This window comes from Nicrophorus vespilloides, unplaced genomic scaffold, assembly GCF_001412225.1.
Source record: "Nicrophorus vespilloides isolate i.1.1-1 unplaced genomic scaffold, Nicve_v1.0, whole genome shotgun sequence".
NCBI classification, from domain to species: domain Eukaryota; kingdom Metazoa; phylum Arthropoda; class Insecta; order Coleoptera; family Silphidae; genus Nicrophorus; species Nicrophorus vespilloides.
Window position 1 is genome coordinate 317,490 of NW_017096774.1, and position 22,046 is coordinate 339,535.

At 34.0% G+C, this 22,046-nt stretch overlaps 1 protein-coding gene across 1 annotated transcript in view; it reads left to right on the top strand.

Moving 5' to 3' along the window:
- Positions 1–22,046, top strand: part of LOC108558152 — a 122,406-nt gene that overhangs the window by 99,640 nt on the left and 720 nt on the right. The window contains exons 3-4 of the mRNA XM_017914974.1: positions 5,840–5,976; positions 19,626–22,018. Of these exons, the coding sequence (XP_017770463.1) occupies positions 5,840–5,976; positions 19,626–22,018 (2,530 nt within the window). The remainder of the gene's footprint in view (positions 1–5,839; positions 5,977–19,625; positions 22,019–22,046) is intronic.

Genomic DNA, 22,046 nt, shown 5'->3' on the forward strand with positions numbered 1-22,046 from the left:
GAAAATGAATATTTTTAACATCTCTTCGAATATTTTTTGCTTTGCCTTTAATCTGAAATAAAAATTATACACTTAAAACTGTATCTAAAATATGATATAATATTTTTGTTGATGTAATTTTTGAATAATCAATTATTTATCAATTAATATTTGATCACAAATAAAAAAAATATTTAATAGAGATAAAAATAAAATATTTTAACAATGATTGTGATTTTGATGAAAATCGTGATATAGCCAAATTTTGTATTTTGTTATATAAAGTAGTAAAAGCGTTAATTAATTTAACTAAATATTGAATTTTCATGCAAAATTAATTATTATAATTATAATTTTGATGTAATTTACGATTTTGATTAAAATCTTTTTGTTCCCTTTCATCTTAAAATATATATTTATTCCAAACTGCGTAGTTGTTTAGTTTAGTTATCGCATGGAGATGATTTTTCTGTTCCTTCTATAAATATGTATACCAAGTTATACGGAGCCAATTTTCTAAACAAAGGTTTTGATATGCAAATGAACTACCTTCTGAAAATAATTTGCATAAACTGGTAGACATTGTTCTGTTGATTTCCCTCATCTCCATTCACTTTAATTAATATCCACTCGTATATATATATACATAAAATGAAGAGAAGAAAAGAAAATGAAAAGTGATCAATATTGCTTAAACCATCGCCGTGTTTTCTTATTCATTTTGATGGTAAGGTGTAAATTCGGGCGCTCTCGTAACCCGCGGAAAGAAAAAGTAATTATGTAAAGTTCACTGGAGAAACGAACGAACAACGGATAAATAAATCCGAGACGGCTATAAATATGAAATATATCGGAGTATTACGATCTAATGTTTGGCGGATATTGAATTTATGTTTGGGAAATAAGCTGTATTCAAGTCTTCACTGAATGTGTTTCCAAATGGAGTATAGGAAACGAAACAAAAAAATATAAAGACGTTTTTCTATATATATATATATTGGTGCAGAATTGCTGTGGGTGGAAGAAGGGCGTAGAACAAACAAGTTTTATCTGTTCATAGAAGTGTACATAAATATACTTAGGAAGACCGCTGGCTACCTTTGACCAATCTTAAACAGATCAAAGGGATCAAAGACTTATAGTTTTATTCGAGCAAAAGGGAAGATATAAACACACGCGCGCGCCCTTCTGAAAAGGTTTCAGAATCGAAGGGGTGTACCGCCACCCATCGGGTTGCGGTTCTCTTGCACTTTATTTCTCCTCAATAACGCCTCTCAGAGTTTTGATCCGAAAACTTTCCAGATACATCCTCCAACTTTTCCACCAATTAATTAGCTCGCGAAAACAATACTTCTTTTTTTTTGTACACATTTTGTTTCCATCTGCGAGTTTCCAATGTCAATACATGAATGTGTATGAGGAAAACCACACATGATTCTTTAACATCATAAATAAATACGTTTTTTTTTTTTTTATTTTCACCATTCCACTATTTTCCACCATCGCCAATTAATTAGATCGCGAAAACAATACTTCTTTTTTTGTATACATTTTGTTTCCATCTGCGAGTTTCCAATGTCAATACATGAATGTGTATGATGAAAACCGCACTTGATTCGTTAACATCATAAATAAATACGTTTATCTTCAAAATTTTCACCATTCCACACATTTCCACCATCACTAATTAATTAGATCGCAAAAACAATACTTCTTTTTTTTTATACATTTTGTTTCCATCTGCGAGTTTCCAATGTCAATACATGAATGTGTATGAGGAAAACCACACATGATTCTTTAACATCAAAAATAAATACGGTTTTTTTTCTAAATTTTCATTATTCCATACATTTCCACCATTACCAATTAATTAGCACGCGAAAATAATACTTCTTTTTTCTTTGTTTCCATCAGCGAGTTTGCAATGTCAATTCATGAATGTGTATGAAAACCGCACTTGATTCTTTAACATCATAAACTTTAATGGATTTACTTTTTAGTTCTCCTAATGGCCGCATAAGAAGCTGAAGCTCATGAACATCCAGGATTTATACAGCTCTAAAAGCCGCTGCAAATCGTTTTCAACTGAATCACTATCAAATTACCATAAGACAAATTAAACTTACATTCGAGCATCACATTTAATACATTACACTTCAAAATATTAGTTTTAAAGTTACATTTTCAACTTTCTTATTCGTTTTACCCTATAAATTTGCATCCACACAAGCTTTGATATAAGACATTTTGTCAGGTGTACCAGTTTACTATTATGTGATATAAATAGTACATCAATTAGGGTAGTTTAGAGAATTTGATAACTTTTTTTCTTTACTTGTATTCATATAATAAAATGTTACTTTTATATAATCAAGAAAATCCAATAATTGTCTCATACAAGCAAAATTATTATCTAATTAATTTAGTTAACATATACATCAATACCTCGTGTAGTCCGGATAATAGCTTTGACCAACATTCAAACCGGACTATAGTAAATCCGAACTGATCGAAGCTGGAGGTATTATATAAATGATTTCTAAAAGGTGTCTCATGCATTCAATATTATAATTAATAATTTGTTTAAACAGAAGCTACCAAAAATTCTTCATATTTTCTATATGACATTTATAAAAATATGTATAATTAGAAACCATGAAAATATATAGACTAATTAATAATATGAAATAATCGTTGGAATTATTCAACCATTTTAACAATTAATTAATGTTTTGGGAAAATATATTCAAATCGTTTTGGTGTGTGATTAATTAATCATGGGAAACGCATATTCCCGATGGTGTTGCTTTTGAAATGTTTGTTAACAACTTCAATTTATATTTGTAGAGCGTAGGTAATAAGCATATGGATGTGCATGATTATAATGAACCTATGCATGCATATTCTAATATGGATTCTCTCTATTAAATAATTTAAATAATATATTATAATAAATAAATAGCTTTGTATAATCAAAATTTAAATGCTGAAATAATATCCAACATTTCAGCGCTGAAATTGGCAGTAAAACTGCAAAAATTTCTTATTTTAATGACAAAGTTTATATAACATAACATATTTTTAAAGCAATAAATTTTCAATACTAATTAATTTATTGCTTTGTCTATACTCTTGTATACTCATAAAAATAAATATGATTTGTTGAAAGATTCTGAAGTTCAGACAATAATTGTTTAAGTTTTTCAAAATTGCTGAAAATGAATGATTGATATATTAATCCTTTGAGTTCTAGTGGTATCATCACAAGACCACATTCTAATACAATGTATGCGCTACCATACCATTGTTTATTGGTGTCAAAAACAATTTAAACCTTTCCGGATGAACGGCGGATATATTCGCCCTATTCGTTATAAACGAGACTACGCTTATGTAAAATTATCTACTAGTTCATTATCAAATTTTACTTCAAAACGAAGTCTTTTCAGTCTGAAACGTAAACGCTTTGACGTCAGATCTGTGTTACTGAAATATGTGAAAAAAACCAGTTGAAATTGCGATCTTGAAAAATCTTCATCTGCAAAGGTTTAAATATTATTCAAACAAGAATTATTTACATAGAATTAGTATACTTAAGTTAAAAGTGACATTTACAAATTGGACAAAACATGGTTAGAATTTAGATTAAATTAAGATATTGATATAAAAATCAAATATGTTCGAAATGAATTGGACAATTAATGAGATGTACTGGGTATAAGAGCAACTAAATCCTGTTAATTGTGTGTGCGTTTTTCTTTTTGTGATGAGAGAGGAGTGAATACAGTCGGGATTTCGGACGAAGTCGCAGGACCCTCGTCATTGTCACGCGTTCAGAGATTTCGACGTAGCGACATCATCATCCTTCAGGGGGCAACCTTCGAAGGACCTAAGCCCGAGATTGCGCACGAGTTTACCGCAATCCACCTCGCAGCCTCCTCTATTCCTTCTATCCACCTCTGCTTCTACCGCCTTCTCGTTCACGCCGCCTCCCCTTATCTTATCAGGGACAATTCGATTCCGCACATACACCTAATTCCCATTCCGACGAAACGCACCGCTAATTAGACGCCACCGGAATAACTCCGACGACGCCGCCGGAATAATGAAACAATGCCCATCTCCAACAGAATATGTATACGAAATACAAAAAGGTCTGCACAGACTCCAGGTTTTCAGATAACTCGAACACACACACAATGGAATATACCCGTGTCTCTTTTATTCTCTCTCTCTGTTTCTATTTATTTCTCATTCTCGCTCATCCTTCACCGCCCTTATTTTATCTTTGTCAGACTTTATGGAATTGGGATGGGTGGGTTGGAAACGTACGCTAAAAAAGAAACAGTAACACACGAACTCGCTTGAATTGGCATGATGAGAATAACTGTTTTTTTTCTTCTTCTGTGAGATGTTAGAATCAACTGGATGAACACTAATATACATGGATACAGAGATAATGCCGAAAACTGTTCAACATTTGTCTGTAAATCTCAATGTGAGAAGATAATATCCCAATGTACATTATAAATATTAACAAAAACCATGTGTTGAATTTAGAGGATAATCCCGACTCTTGGAATTAACGTTTTAAATCCTGGAATTATTAGGAATGTAATATTAACAATGAAAATACTAAAAATTAAAAAAAAAAATCCCCGGGAAATCTCGGGAATTTACAAACTGTCCCAACAATCCCAATTCCTGAAATTGACTGATTTTACATTATATGATTTGTAAGATGTTACATCGTTATATATTTATATAATATTTTTTTGACATTATTATGACACGACGTCTCTCCCTCACTCTATTTTTTATTTCCCCGTTTCACGATCTTGGGTTTTATTTTGTAAGTTTGTATAATATAAATAGATTATACGAGGGCAACTCTCCAGGGGAAATCCTTCTTTTAGTATGTGGCTCGTTAAATTTTACTACATGCGACGTAAGACATAATGACTTCTCAGCGGTTGAAAGTATAAGAAAAAAAAATTACGAATCCACCTAACAAGACTTATTTGATATTTTACGAAAAATTGCATCAGCAATTTGTATAATCCAAATGTACATTTAATACATATAAAAATTTCATTTTATAAAAAAAAAATCACAATCAAATATTTTTATTAAAAATGTAAAAAAAATGGTAATTTAAATTTTGTAATTATATATAATTTGTTTAATACATGAAATTATAATTATTAGAAATTATATAATTTAATGAATGGAATATGCAATTCGAAATACGATTGAATTATTCGCAGGTTGCGTAATGAGTTGTTTTGTTAAATATGATTATTTTCGTTACGAATCACGGGCTGTTGTTGAAATGAACGTGGAATTAATCATGACTTTAAAGCTACACTTTATAAATGGTTTAATCAATATCAATAAAGCGCGTTTCAATACGTAAACATTATTTGGCTATTAGGATCAGACGCACAAAAACGGTTATTCGCCAATAAAAAAAAAACATGTGCTGTAATGGTAGAACTGTAGGGAGTATAGGTGATTCAGTAGGCTTCATATATTCTTTTTGTGTGATCATTCCACATATTATGGCCGTATATAGGAAAGGACCATCGAATCAAGGAAACCCACGTAGGAGCTGTTTAAGATTAAAAAGCTACGCCGTTCGCTAATCTTCAAGTCTTCGCACGTCCCAAAACCTCCATGAAACATTAAGAATTCCCGGATATAAGCCTGAGGAGAATCCCAGGATCAAACGTTGTATAATTGACACACTTATTGAGAAACTTTCATCATTATTTTTGTTTTCTTACAAACATTTACTATTTCAGTATTTCCACTCAAAAACATATTATAATTATAACTAATATATTTTTTTTTGTTTCAGTTTGTAACAGGACTTATTACGGGGACGTCTCAAAAACCTATGATCTGAAGGTGCTCAAACAACCCGACAATCGTCTACCGTTCCTATGCCATCTAACTTTCACTGCCAACGGCCAAAGTCACGGAGATATTGTTCAGGTAAGATCATTTCAATATTGTCATACCTTTGTTTATTTTTTCATCCATTTTCCATTTGGATTAATGCAAATCTGGCGGATTTCTCGAAATTTTAAAATATGTTAATGCACGTCTGAGGAGGGGAAAGTAATGAAATAAAATGCATAAAATACCGTCCGCGCCCGGTGTATAAATTCATCAGAGGATTTACATTCGTTAATCAGAATTAAGGGATGAAGCAGACGAGGACTGGATGAAAAAAAAATAAAAAATTGGATATATAAAAAGCAAAGTTTTCTTTAAGCCCTGGAATTATACAGAATATAAATGCATTCGGCTTAAAATATATATATATTTAATAATAACAGAAGGAAAAGTCGTTTCATTCGACGCAAATATACATAATTCATTCAAGTCGTTAATTATTTAATTACTAATTTATTAATTTACTAATTATAAACATTTTGCTCTTGTATATTTAAGAAGATATTAATGTTATTTTGTAAATAGAGTTATTTTTCGTTCATTTGGAAATTATTTTTTTACATGTTTTAAAAAGATATTCCTGCATTTTTATAGATTTGTTTTCTCAAAAACAAATATAATTACATAATTTTATTTAAATTTGAATATGTATTGATATAATTTATTAATTTTAATTATTAATTCATTTATTTGTAAATTATTTCTGCATAAGAAATTACGGATATTTGGTAAATTAAATTTATTTTTACAAAAAGCAAACTATAAATTCACCTAAATACAAATAAAATTTGCTCCAATCTATTAACTATAATTATATAACAACTTTAAAATTAGAAAATTACTAAAATTTCATTTAATTAATTAAATAAGAAACTTTGATATTGAAAGTAACTACTAAAGTAATATTAAGAATTATGAACAAGTCTCATTAATATAAAGGTTGATTTAGTTATGTGTGAAGTTAAAGTATTTTTTGTGTAGAATGGTCTAGTGGAAACGTAATGTGAAACTCATTACACTATATGAAAGACATTAGTATCCGAATTTACGATATAACTGTGAATTACTTACGATCTGCCTAATGCGGAGTTTCTAAATGGACATTAGGAATGGAATTTATAATGTAGGATTAGAGAACAATTAGCTTTATATCATGACTAAAAGGAAGTCAAGGACCAAGAATAATGTACTTTACACATAATAGACTTAAGGACGAATTAATAAGGATATTTTATTAAAATTTTATTTTACATTTTAATATTTTGTATTATTAAATTCCAATTTGCACCTTGAAAGTAATTTAATAAACATCAACAATTTATAGAAGTAAAAGTTGCAAATAAATTATACTTGTAATTGCATAATTAAGGAATTTTTATTGTGCTTAATTTTCAAACCGGATTATAGCGAATCCGGACTGATTGAAGCCGCACTATGATGTACTTGTTTAATATATAATACGTTATTCATAAAGTACTAAGTTGTGAGTAAAAATGTTCAAGCTTTAATAATTCTACGTATAGAAATATCTGCATTTATTAAATGCGTATAAATGTAAATATTTCTATATGTAGAATTATTAAAGCTTGAAAATTTTATTCCTAAACAAAATATATAACATTTTTGTAGATCAATAAATTCGTCTTTGCATTGTATATGTAATTAAATGAACTGTTTTAATTGTTATAAATTGTTACCAAAATAATAATTTAAATTCAGCAAACTTTGTGAAAGTTAAATTAAATTAATTTTCTAATTAATAAATCAATCAAATTATTTGCAATAATCGTTTACAAATTATATAAGTTTTAATTATTTATTATTTGCATATATATTTTTGTTTTTATAGGAATTTATTTATACAAAATATTTTATTTTAATAAAGTTTTATATAATGATGAGAGTATTAGTTTTTAATATGTTTTAATATAGAAATGTGTATATTAGTGCAGATTTGTAACTCAAATTATAGTTTATTTGAAAATAAATTATTTTTTAACTAATTATATTAAAATTATTTCTGATATTAGTGTAACAATTCGCAATACAACAAACTTTATTATATAACAATATAGCAATTTATGCGGATTCATCAGAGTATACAAATTTAGTAATTTAGTAATATTAGAATGTACCTAAATAATTAGTAATAGTCAGCGGCCTTTGTGCAAATAATGTTATTCGGGAAAGTTTAATATATTATATAGTAATCGAATTGCATTATTTGCTGAGCTACGACAATTAGAATGGTGGCTGTAAAATGTATGAATATTACTGCTGCGGAATCCCCACGTTCGAAGCGGGAATCATAACGAATTCAGGTGGAGAACGTTTCGAACTTTGTTTGCATAGGCAACGCTGATTTCCTTCATGTAAAAGTGCTTGCTTAACGAAATTCAGGAAGTCGGCTAGGATCGATTGTGCCGATTCCGTGCCGTTTCGAGTTGCATTTGGGAAACTGTTTGATGTTCGGTCGGCTTTAATTGCGAAAGCCGTTTGGAACAATTTCGCGGTGTTCGCTTCCTACCACCCTCGCTCACATTTGGGGTGACAGAAATCAGTTTTCGGAATATGTTAGTGCAGTGGACGGATGATGGGCGAGTTGACAAGGGATCCTACTGCTCTTGCTCAACCTACTCTGTGCCCTTCTGACCCGCAACGTACGTGTGTAAATGCGTGCTGAATAATTTCATAATCCTGTTAATAATTGCCCTCGCGCAACGGCAGGTTGCGCTTCAGCTGGCATCAGAAGCTTCGCAAACATCACACAAACTCTGGCCACCTACAAATTCCGTAATTATTCCGAACGTTCGTACCATGTTGAAGCTGATGTTGAAGCTGATGTGGATGCGGACGTGTGCATATATATATATATACACATGTGTGTATGTTGAATGCAATCGCCAACGACTGCATTATTAATGTCCGATGAGTAATGTTTCTATGTGGGTTGGAAGAGAGTGTGTGGCATATGTCTGCATGCTTTCGATGGCCATCGAATATAATTCATCAATCGCCGCCCCAGAGCACATGCACGTCCCAATCCTATCCAAATGCACAGACAACAATTTCCAATGGAATGTCCGACCTTTGCGCCAATTTGCATTGTCATTACTGTTAGTGTGTGTGTGTAAGGGTTGATGTTTGGTGGGGTGGTAGTGAGGGGGTGTCGGTTTTCCAAAATAATTTTATCACTCCGACCGGTAATTGAATGAACCCTCCACAGGCACTTTACCTAACCATGCGATATTCCCGACCAAACCATAGCCCAAATATCCAACTATGCGCAATAATCATGTTTATTTGTGTCTTCTACAACATTAACATTTGTTAATTTAACAAGACCTGTTGATTTCTGTATCTTTCAAGAAATTACTGCTGTTTCTATATAAGATCTTTGAGCAGGCAAGTTTATTGATTATACATCTATCCCTCGGTTCACGCGGTACTTAATTTACACGTTTTCGCTTTTACACGGTTTAAAAACATAATAAATGTTGAAAATAATCTATCCCTCGTTTTACATGGTACTTTTCTTTACACGTTTTCGCTTTTACACGTTTTAAAAACATAATAAATATTGTCGTTTAACACGGTAGAGAATACATGTTTTTACTTCTACTTTTACACGATCCAAAAAATTAAATTAAAAAAATAGTTTTGAATATAAACTGGCTATGATCAAAAGCAACAATTTTTTGCATTTGAATATTTTTGTTTGATTTATGTACCTTGAAATAAAATTTAAAAAGATCATAGTTACTAAATAACGAAATTATGCGGTTTTTCGATTTACACGGTTTTACGTTCAAAAAGTTACAATTTCAATTTACACGTTTTTCATATAAACTTATCTGCCATGTAAATCGGGGGATAGGTGTATTTAAAAAAAATGACCTACATAAAAGCTAATCGATAATTACAAAGGTTACAATGAAAAAAATGTATAAAATTATCATTAGAACATTCTCGTATTTTACTTCGTTTACTTTCAATTTTAAATTAACTTTATTTACATTTGTCTTTAGTTATCACAAAAAAAAATTGAAATACATTTGTAATATCTTGTTTATATATTTTTTACGTTGCAACGTGCAATATAAATTTACATTTTCTTCTTCCTTCCCTCTTCTTCATTTGGCTTCCGCATTACGCGCCAATAAGCCAGCCACTGTAATTTACATTTAAAAAAAATATGTAATAGCCCTAAGGGCTAGATCAAAGGGCTAAGAACAAATTATTTTATTTCACTTGTTTTAATATATTAATATTACTTATTTTAATTGATTTTTCTTATTCAAAAAAAGTTTTGTTTTAGTTTAATTAAATTTAGCAATGACTGAGATGTTTTATCTTTTTATCAATTACTTAACACGTAGATGTCTTTATGATATCAACAATGCATATTACCTCTCATAGTGCGTGTAATCGTTTCCGCCTATATATCGGCTGAGATGTTTTATCTCTGTATCAATTACTTAACACATGTATCGTATAATGTGTTGATGTCTTTATGATATCAACAATGCATATCAATACCTCGCATAGTGCGTGTAATCGTTTCCGCCTATATCCCGGACTAATCGAGATATTTGTATTTTAAAAACTGGTGGAAATACAATTAAAAAGATAGATATGAAAATTTTTATTAGCCCTAATTTGGGTCAAAGTGTTAAGACTAAATATATTCTGTTCTAATCCAAAAAATGTTTTGTTTTAGTTTAATTCATGTAAATTTATCAATGGCTGAGATGTTTTATCTCTTTATCAATTACTTAACACATGTATCGTATAATGCGTTGATGTCTTTATGATATCAACAATGTATATCAATACCTCGCATAGTGCGTGTAATCGTTTCCGCCTATATCCCGGACTAATCGAGGTATTTGTATTTTAAAAACTGGTGAAATAGAATAGTTATTTTTGTTCGAATTAAATGATTTTAAGCGATTTTATCTTGTTGGAATAAAGTTGGCGAATGAGTTTCATGAAGAATATTAAATAGTTGAACTTTTCTGTCTCTAAGTGATCATCCTTGGGCTTAATTTTATATGAAAATCGTGTCGGATAGGATTTTAATAAACTACGAAAATAAGGATAACGTCTCTCAAATAAATATAATCAAAATCCTCCGGATGGTAACTTAGTTATATATCTATATATATAAATGCCTCGGGCAATTACAGTTCGCCAAAGTCCAATAAAAACTGTCGTATCGTACGTCTGAAGTAGGTAAACTAACGACTCTTCCCTTCGCTGAGCTCAAAGGATTAAAAAAAAAATCGACGAACGACTCGGATCCGAAATGAGAATGGCGCAGAAGCGTACAATAAAATAGAAGGAGAGTAAAAAAAAAGGAGAAAAAGAAATGTAGGAGTGGTGGAAGATCTACGGGAGGGTTTTTGGAGGGTAGTTTAAAGCATATTCGCCGGCTTTTTATCAAATTGCGCTTTAAATGCGATTCAGATAACCCGGGGAGCACTCATCAATCAAGGGCGTCGCGACGTGAGCCGCACACAACCCGCCGCCTCCGCCGAAACCGCCCTCCATCAACAGACGGTTTTACAACAAAGGACGAATAAATCTTTCGCCGGTTCCGGCACACAACAATGCGCATATTTTCGGATACACAAAGCGCGCCAAATTTTTCAAATGTTGTTCTTTTCTCTATCTCTTTTTATTTTGGAAGGGAGATATTAAAAAAAAAGTGATGCACAACGGGGAAAAAGGCAGATGTCTGTCACCTGAAACAAATAATCGGATTATAATAAAACTACTGTAGAGGCCTACGGAATGCTGCATTGTACAGACAACAAAGCAACGCAATTTTAAATAAACGGAATGCCACGTATCATGTTCTGAATTACAATGAGAAGTTCGCATACTATTCTTATTACCCGTCAGGTTTTAATATAACATTAATTTCCTGTATTGTTCTACAATTTAGAGCGAATAAATTAGTGTGTCCAACCACTTTATTATTATTAATTATCGATATATAAGTTAATAAGTACTATGTGTACTGTGTATCAATAAGAACAGTCTTGTGGAAAGTTCCCACGAACATCAAACATCTGCATAAGACAATAAAATCCTTTTGGAGAAATTCTTGGATTTCTCATACTGTGCTAGTTTTTACAACCCATTTATGCATTTTTCTTATAAGGAAGGTTTGTTACAAGTCGGGCATTTAACTATAAAAACTATGCCACCCACAATTAACCTCCCCAAACAATTGTAAGATTTCTCACCCTTTAGACTTTACCGACAGCGGCGCCTTTGACGTACATCCCATATCGCAAATTAGCCCCAACCCTTAGAATGTACTGTTTTCAGTACGTATAAGACGACACTTTTGTTATTTTAATTTAGTCTTAGTTAGAGGGCCGAAGGTAGAAGATAGTCTTAGTTTGGTTGAAATGTGAACATGGTCTTTCTTGGAGAATCCAGGCAACCCTTGCTTTGTAATTATTAACTTAAGAAGAGAATCAGCTAATAAGCCATGAGATTAATAAAACTAATTAAGAATATTGCATTTAATATTCATAAATCCCTCTAAACCTCCACAACAACATAATTACGAGATAATCCACGGTGTCCAAATATTTCTTAATCTCGGGACACGACAAAATGATGTAAATTCTAACAATAACTTTGATATTTCATATTTAACAAATCTCAATTTATATAGAACTTATTAAACGATGACTTTATAATTTTTCAAAACAAACAAATTTGTATGAAAATTTAGGAGGAAATAAGTGATATTATATTTTTATTTACATTATTTTCACTGCATTAATTAAATTATGAAGATGTTTTTTTCTTCTTAGTAAACATGCTTTATAAGTTATTTAACAATTATTATAGAAAACTGAAGTATATAATAATAAATATTTATTTAAATTTATTATTATATAATGAAATCATTATTACTTTAAACACTTATTTTATTTACTCAAAGAAAACTTCTGTATTATATAAACACACACGTCCATGTATAACTGACTGGTTCATATAGAACATAATTAAGCTTTTCGCTTCGTTTGAGAACTTCAAAGCGTATTGCCGTATGTATCTGACATGGAATATACGCATAATTACATACGAAATATCAATAAATAACGATAAGAAATAAATCATTCAGTTTCTTTGCTGAGATTTGCTTAATGGCTTCAATATATGTTTCTTTCATGCAAAGTTAACTTGCAATTATTAAGAATACAGTTATACCTCAATTAACGAATTCATTTAGAGAAACTTTGTTTTCATAAGTAATATACCATGTGGATACGTTTCTTCTTATAGAAAATGATTTTAATAATCAGCCAATTTACTCATGCATCAAACTCAAGTTAAGCATTTCTTAATTACTTCTTTTGCAAGAAGTAACAATTGCGGATTTCTTTAAATCAAAATTTCATTACAAAGTTCACTGTTAATGTAAAAAATAAAAAATAATAAAACTTTTTATTTGTAGTTTTTTTTATATTGAATATGGTTTATATAAGTTATATGTACATATAACTTGTCTACTTGTCAAGTATTTACAATTCATTGCATTTGTATTTACAATTTAATTAAAATTATTACAATATGAAAATCAATGGCAAATTACAAAATCAAATGGTTTCATTGCATTTGTATTCTAAAAGTGGGTAAATTGAGTTTTCAATTTTGATGGGATTCGAAGTTGAAATTGAAGTGCGTGCAGTGAAAAAAAAAATGTAAACAAAGTTACAAGTAGTTCGAGCAATTTGTTCTGCAAACAAACCTTTCCTCGCATCGGCGTGCACCCAAACATCGAACAACAATACCATCATCATCATTTATTTAATTTTCCCGCCATTGGAAAGAAAAAAAAGAAAGAAACTCACAGCAAAATGCGCACGAGATTTATAATGAGCTCCGACATTTAAAATTCCTCGCTGCAACAATAATAATAATAAATGTACTGAATTTCGGTATGCCCTTTTGGGCACAGAATTAAAGCGAATTACTTTGACCTCGTGTTCGCGCCGCTCGCACATTTGCATTAACATTTATTGTTGCGGCAATTATTTTGGGACCGCAATTCGCATCTCCCTCTCGCAGGTGGAAAATTTTCAATTTTTGTTGTCCTTCTCCACCCATATTTATCTTTAATTAATCTGAAGCAAAACCCACAAAGCACCCATTCCCAACCAACGACGACGCGCAAACCTCCTTCAACGCCCACCAATTAGGAAACACAGTTTCCAGACGAGCTCGCCTTGCTCAAAATAATATTTGCATAATCCCAACCAAATTACGTTCGATACTTTTTTTTTGGTTGTTGTTTCTGCTGCTGTTGCTGGTGCAAACTCCATGTCAACTTCATGTCATAAATTTCAATATTTTATACGAGTTTTTTTTTTATTATGCTTCGGTTTCATAATGCAAGTTAAATGGGTTTGAACTCGAAATTTAGATGTCGATTTTCTAAATATTTCCTCCTTATATAAATGGTGTTATCAAGACTTAAAACATCTTGTAAAAACATACATAAACATAAAATTGCTATACGTGAATTGATATGCTTTTGCATGTCCTTATTCAATAAATCATGTGTCCTGCAATATTTCCGAAATACTAAGCTATTGAAACGAGAATGTTTACATAGAAATTCCTTCCCAAGCAACTTGTCTTCAAGCTGCACGATGAGGAGATGATGGATATACCAAACGCACCAAACATCATTGGGGTTTCAATACTGAATGGGATTCCAATCTATTCACGTATGAGGACCTCAATCAGGACCTCGTGACATCAAGAAAAAAAAACGTGTCCCGTGCTTGGAACGACAAATACCCTTCAAAATATTGATCCATCAATAAAACGTCATCTATTACTTACTTTTCCTTCATTTTTTTCACTCCAATTCGAAGAGCAAATATCGCGCGTGATTTTTCCGGTTACGTCCTAAAAAAAAAATAATATGAAAATAAATTTTTAAAGAGATGGTCTATAAATTTGATTTCCCAGGGGCTGCGATTTGAGAGTGAAAAAAATAGGTGCACGAGGAAGAATGGAAGATTGGAGAGGGGAAAAGGCAAATACACATAAATTGGGGACGCAATTTTCGCTGACCAAAGGGGAAGGACCAGAGTTTGAGAGAGAAAGAGAGAAAAAAAATATTCGTCGAAGTGTAATGAATTGCTGGAGGATTCTGCTGATTTTTATAGAAATAAAATATGCGGTTCTTTTTAGTCCTTCGATGTTAGGGGTCGAAATCCTCACGTTACTATTAGCAGGATAAGAGGGTGTATCGCGCACTGTTTACCTATTTTCGCTCCAGGTGAGTTAATCTGATTAACTGGGACAATCAAAGATCAAGCGTCGTTAAGTATCTCTGCCAGGATAATCCTCCTCATGTCGGAGACAATGCAGGAGCACACTATGAACACCCTAATCTCGCTTGGATTACGTGCACACTACGGGATCCCCAATTTATCAGCTCACCGTGAAAATAAACGTAATTAATAAAAACATTGGACTACACTGTAAACCCTAGAGTAATTTGCAGCACGCAAAATGTAATCCAAAGATGATGCCCTGATATTACACATAATGGAATTCAACTTTATTACTAGCGTTCACCTAGTTAACGGCACACAACATGTATATTATGTAAGTTCGCAACGTAATCCAGTTGTTACAAGAGTAGGGAATTACGTACAGAAATAAATAATTAAATAACGAAGGATGTGTCTATCTTTTTTTTGTGTAGCACGCTTTTTCATCGATCTGCTTCGTCCTTTTTTTTTATCTGAACCCGTTCAGATATATTGATGAAAACGGTATTAGCTGTAAATCAATCTAAGCTCACCAGACTTCGATGCGAAATATGGTACAGATTAGACTTTTTACTGGCTCACATGTCTTGCACATCTATATATTTCACACAGAACAGCATAAATTCCAACAAGACTTTGCTGAAATTGGTTTCAAAAGTGTATGTGCTTTAACTAATATAGAAATAATTTCAATTTGAATTAGATTTCTTTTAAATAACTTTTCTTTAATAACTTTTGAGGTTAATTTTTCATATCTTTCGAAAGTTAAACAACTCGTAGCTCGAATGGGTGACCTATACCCTTTGATAATTTGTTATATAATAGAATACATCTCTAATAGAATAATGAGTCTAAACGCAAACATATTATTACATATTTGCCAAAAATCCTTTTATTTGAAAAATCTCCTACAATGATGAAATAATCCCAATTTCTTGATATTTCGCATGTTACGAAAGTTAAACAAGTTATTTTTTTTATTAAGACTATTATATAATTTATTGTATTGGCGTTTTAGAGTTGTAATTGAATTTCTGATAAATCTTTAATTTGAACTGGATCTTATGTAATATAAGTGATCATTATAAAGAGTACCGCAGCAATGCGAAATATCCAATTTGCGCTCCCTAATTTAAGAAAACAATACTTTTACATATTACCGGCGCCTGAGGCCGTCGCCCCCTTGCTGAGGCGCAAATTATGAACTATGAAAATTTAAATATAAATAAATATATTTGTATAAGTCTGAGTGTTTTGCAATTGTAGCGTTAATTGGTGTGTGAGTAGGGACTTGTAATTTATAACTGTAGCGTTGTTAATTGCACACGAACCATGGACCATTTATAATTAGAACCCTGCAATCTTTGTGATCAATTCCCTGACTGCAGTTCGCGCCACGTAACAAATGGTCCTTAATCAAAATGCGCGCATATATTATAGTGGTAGATGGAGGAGGTGGAGAAGGATTGAAAAGCGAAACAAACAAAAAGGGACAAACGAAAACGTCAGGTTGAATGATATTGTTGTTTGGACGTTTTTCTAACAAAAGCTGTGCACTTAAGAACGGAGCTTAACAATCGATTTATCATAAAGTTGCTGTGGTAGGGATTTTTTTTTGTTCGCGTTGAAAAACTGAAGCGCGAAATAAACAAATTCCTTGGCAGGATTATCAGCGCGCGCTTTATCCTTGATAAATGGAAAGGACAATTAAAGGAAACCTTCATCAATCAGCACCGTCTCGCCAGGTACATAAACATAATTACAACCTAGAAGAAGAAAAAAAGAACGAAACTTCTTATCCGGAGACGGTGGGATACATTTCACAATAAATTTCGTGGAGCGAGCGTCGGAAGAAACGCGCTCAGTTTTCCTACACTAGAATCGGATAAGGGACATTGTGTCCCTTGTCAATTGTCACCGGACCCCATTCACTTTGCGCTAGCGTACACCTTGAGGCATTACATTCAGATACGTTTCACTTTGAGAGAATGTGCATACAGTGAGGGATGGAAAATAGAAAAAAAACAGCAGAAGGAGGAAGAGTATGGAGGAAGGACGTGAAAGGATTATTTTCCTCTCCTGGGCGCGAAATATATGCTTTTCCTTCTTCTTCTATCGCGTTTGCCCTCGAAGTGAATTGGCCCCGTTTTTCCGGGCCGTACCAAAAGAGAGAAAGAGAAACAGAAAAAAGAGGATCATTCTTTTCCCCATCTCGGATATCGGCGCGAGGATAATCTGCAAAATAATTGTTCGGGATCGCATTGTCCTTAAGGGAAGCCAACGTAACGAATAGTCGACTATTTCGTTCCTCCAGCGATACAAAAAAAAATAGATAGGAAGCGAGTGTGGAAGAGAGAAATGCGGAGGAACAGAGAAAAGGGAAATATAAAAAGGAAAACAGAAAAAGAGCTTCGGATGATGATGAAAAAAGAGTAGAGGAGAGGACCTCGCTTCAGTTAATCGTTGTTTGCAGATTACAGCATGGGAGGCCTTGCTCATTATTTCACTTTTCGGATCTGACGCTCACATCGGATTACCATGTTTGTCAAGACTAAACCAATACAATCACCAACTTGCCACTTTTTATCTTAATAAGAATCAACAATTCAACTTCAATTACCAACTTCTAATCCATCTTTACATAAGTTTTTTTCCAATATAAATTCTTAATAGATAATGAATAATACTCATAAACTGTAACACTTTTGACTATACATTTATATGAGAATCAAGCCTATCCTTTTATTTCTTGAAGGAACTTCTCTAAATATAAATAAGCATTACCTTTTTAAAATTTTCACATGTTATTACATGAAAATGGTAATAGCTGAAAGCTTGTAAATTTTAATTTACTAAATTTGAAATAAAAGACTATTATTTAGTTTAGTAAAACAAAAGGTGATAAACTTAGATCAAACGACACCATAGTGTAGGAATGTAATATGCGTTGAAAGCTTCAATCTTCATTGACATTGGAGACCAATGCAAAACATGAAACTACCAAGAATGTGTTTTGCACTTGGTTCAAGGATCAAAGTAGGGAAATGGATGAATAGAGTTGTATGAAATACGAGATATTTTAGTGGAGTAGTCGACGAATGCAAGGAATATTGACCGTTCAACATTCGGTTACCTTACATACTGTATTGACCAATAAATTGCATACGATATAAAAACTATGAGTTCAAATAATTTCTTGAAAAATAGTTAATAATTATTTTCAGGCAGAAACATTCACAGTATTTCTGTAATATAATACCATATAATATTGTGTATTTAATTTGGTGTAACTGTAAATGTTAATTAATTTTGTTAATGATTAAGATGAATATTTTGAATCTAATGTTTGAGTTATGATTTTTATTATGTACTATAAGTTAAAAGTTAACTATAATTATAAGGCTATTTGTATGTAGTTAATAAATCTTGTAGAAACAATAGTTAAGCGACTGCGAAAAGCTCGCCATGGGGGAGATGCATTAAAGTTGCAGTAGAAAGCCAGCGTTGTAACGTAGTAAATATTAAGTCGGTCGCAGCGAGGAAGTTACAAGTTAAACATTATTTTCCCAATTGCGTCGGGACATCGGAGCATTCTACAAGAGAAAAGCAAAAGCAATTTTATTGCCTTTGCAGGAAAAAGCGAATACGAGAATGGAGAACCGAAAAGCAGGAACGGGGCAGGTAGACGGCAGGATAGTAATATATGAAGGGTGGTTGTGTATCATAAATATTGGTTTTTCTACGGTCGGACTGAGTTGGTGGAGGAGAAAGGGGATGATATGGGGATGGGAACAGTGCAGAACAGAACGTATGATAACTTTTATTGCACCCACCTGAATAATACCTGAGGGCTGCTCGAAATCGCACGGCTCGGATTTTATTTATTTCCCCTCGTCTCCTCTAATTATTTGCAGGGCATTAAAAGGGACGGAGGCATTAAGCATATTTGCGCGCCTCGAATCCAATAAAACTTTAATGTTTCAATTCGCGAATTAGCTTTTTATGCCGCTAATAAAGAATGGTACGTTGAATGTTACTATACGCATTGGAAGACTTGAAGTATATTTTTTAAAATTTATATGAGGTTTTTGGCAACAATAATATTTTTTTTTAATTTAATTTTTGATTTAATACACTTTTAATTGGATGAAAAAAATTTCAAATCTAAATGAAAATTCCAATCTATTTCAGAATACTACAATCTTAAAAAAAAATCAAATTCTGAATTTACTAATAAATTTAAACTTAAATTTAATCTTAGACTTTGTTTAACTAAATATTAAGTTTATATGGAAACAAAATATGTAATTTTATCATAATTGTAATAAAATGAATTATTAAATAAATATTTTTGTTTCTTTGTTACAGCTGATGTTTGATGAGTTCAAAGTGGGTCGATACGAGGCGTCCGCGTTGGATGGATGTCCTGACGGTTACATGCAGCTCAGCGAACTGGGTCGACCTTTTACCGGTGGTTCCTGGTGCGGTTCTTCTTCGGGTCCTGCAGCTTACTACAGCGAGACCAGCACCGTGACTGTCAGCATCAAGTTGTTCCAGAATCCGCAGCAACCTTTCCAGTTTAGATTGAGATACCGGTTTGTGTCTAGAAGGGAAGCCGTCGTTAGATTCGGTTCACCGTCAGCCCCTCTGGAAAGGGGTCAGGTAGCCCCCGGCACTTACTGTACGCGACAATTCGAGGAATGTTACAGGAAACCGTGCAGATTGCAATCGCCCAATTATCCGGGCATGTACCCAAGGAACGTGTCGTGCTACTGGAGCCTCAGGCAGAAAATTGTACCAACCTGCAAGCATGCCATGATCGCAGTACGACAGGAAGCCGCCCACAAAATGCACATGAAGAGATCAATTAGCGTGGCTGGATTGAATAAAACTGCGAGGGCTTTAAGGGCTTGGCGCGATTGCACTGGAGAAAGAGATCATTTGATCTTTTACGATGGAGGAAGTACAAATGATCCGGTTCTGGCTAAATATTGCGGTGGAGATTGGTTACCGAGGGTTGTGTCTCGTGGACCTGAAATGCTTGTTGCTTTCCATTCGTCACCATTTAGCATCCCTTTACATTCACCACCGTCTCACTCCCCGTTGCGTGGTTTCGAGTTGGACGTGGATGTCATCTTCGCCGATTCCGACTCTCTGGACTACTCTCGAGACAGTTTGCGGTGCGATTTTGACGTGAATGCTACCAATCAGGACGGAGATGAGATTTGGAGCGGAAGAGGCCGTCGAGGGAGTTTGATTAGCCCACGGCATTCACTGCCTCCAAATACTACATGCACGTACAAATTTAGAGGCCATTTGGGCGATTTAGTATGGATCAGCTTCGTGTCCTATTCGCAGCGCGCTTTGTTGGTCGGGGAGAACGCCCAGGCTCTAATAGGTAATAGCTCGACAGGAGGCACTTGCGCGACGAGGTTAAGAATCTGGGATGGCGCTCTGCTGCTGGAAGACAAATGCGACGATAGTCCGAAGTTGTGCGATCACAGCGCATTGAGCAATTCCACGAGGATAACGAGGCCATGCACTACGTCCGAAAGTTATTTGTCGACGGGAAGAGCTTTGATCATTCAACATCATACAGAGGATGGGACGGCTCTGCATCCTGCATCGTTTAAATTGAAGTATGAGTTCATTGATACGCGCTTGGGCGGAGAACCGTGGCCAGGGAAGGAGCAACCAGGTCCTTGCCACAGGATCTTTAAAAATATGCGGCACGGCGAAATCAATGGTCCGAGGAACACTTTCCTGTTCGGACGTGGAGGCGCCAAGGATTTGCATTGCGTTTACAGGATAGAAGCGGGGGTGGACGAGCGCGTCAGACTTGTCCTGAATAACGCCTCATTCGGCATAAGTCCAAGTTGCGAGTCGGTTTCTGATGCCCACACCGGCAGACCTAGTTGCGAATATCTCCCTGGAGGTCGCGTGGCCGAGTTAAGTGTTTGGGAACTGCCCTGGCGCGATATCAGAGTTCCCAAAGCTTGCCTCTGCGATAACTCGTCTTTGTCGAATAGACCCATGTCATTGCTGTCATCGTCCAGGACGCTCGAGCTGCACTTTACGACCAAAGATATGAATATTTCTGAAGACTTTACGCTGCTACATTTCCACGCCACTTTCGAGATTGTCAGCATGCCGGAATGTCCGAGGAAGCAGAGGGTGCGCGGATACGGAGGAGACGTCCAATTCGCAAGTCCTCCGATTGATAGAAGCGAGTTGCTGTGTTCGGGAATGCCTTGGTTGGTGGAATCCAGATTCAACAGGAGTTTGTTCTTATTATCGTGGGGAGCGTTTTTGCCGTTGAGACCAAGACCGGAAGAGCCAAGCAGATGTCCCACTACTAATAGAATCTTGGTGTATTCGGGGAAACCTCCGAAACTGGTGAGGGCTATTTGTCCGACTACTCCTGGCGATCGGCATCTGGCTGTGCACGTGTTCAGCGAGGAATGGTGGGGTGAGGATTCCATTCATTACGTGCAGAAACCACCAAACTTTTTGGTTGAATGGATTAGCCACGAGCAGGGAGTGGCTGCGTTCAGTTGGTTAGAGATATCGAGATCGCGATCCTCGCTGCTGCAGCAACTCCAAGTGCCAATCAACGCCAGTGCCAATGATACAGAGTTCGAATGCATGCATAAATGTCCCGAACTGGATGCGTGCATCAGTCCTGAGCTCTGGTGCGATGGCAAGGATCACTGTCCATCCGGTTGGGATGAAAGCGAAGCCCAATGCGGAGCCACCTCTAGGTAATATATTTATTTGAAACGATCCACC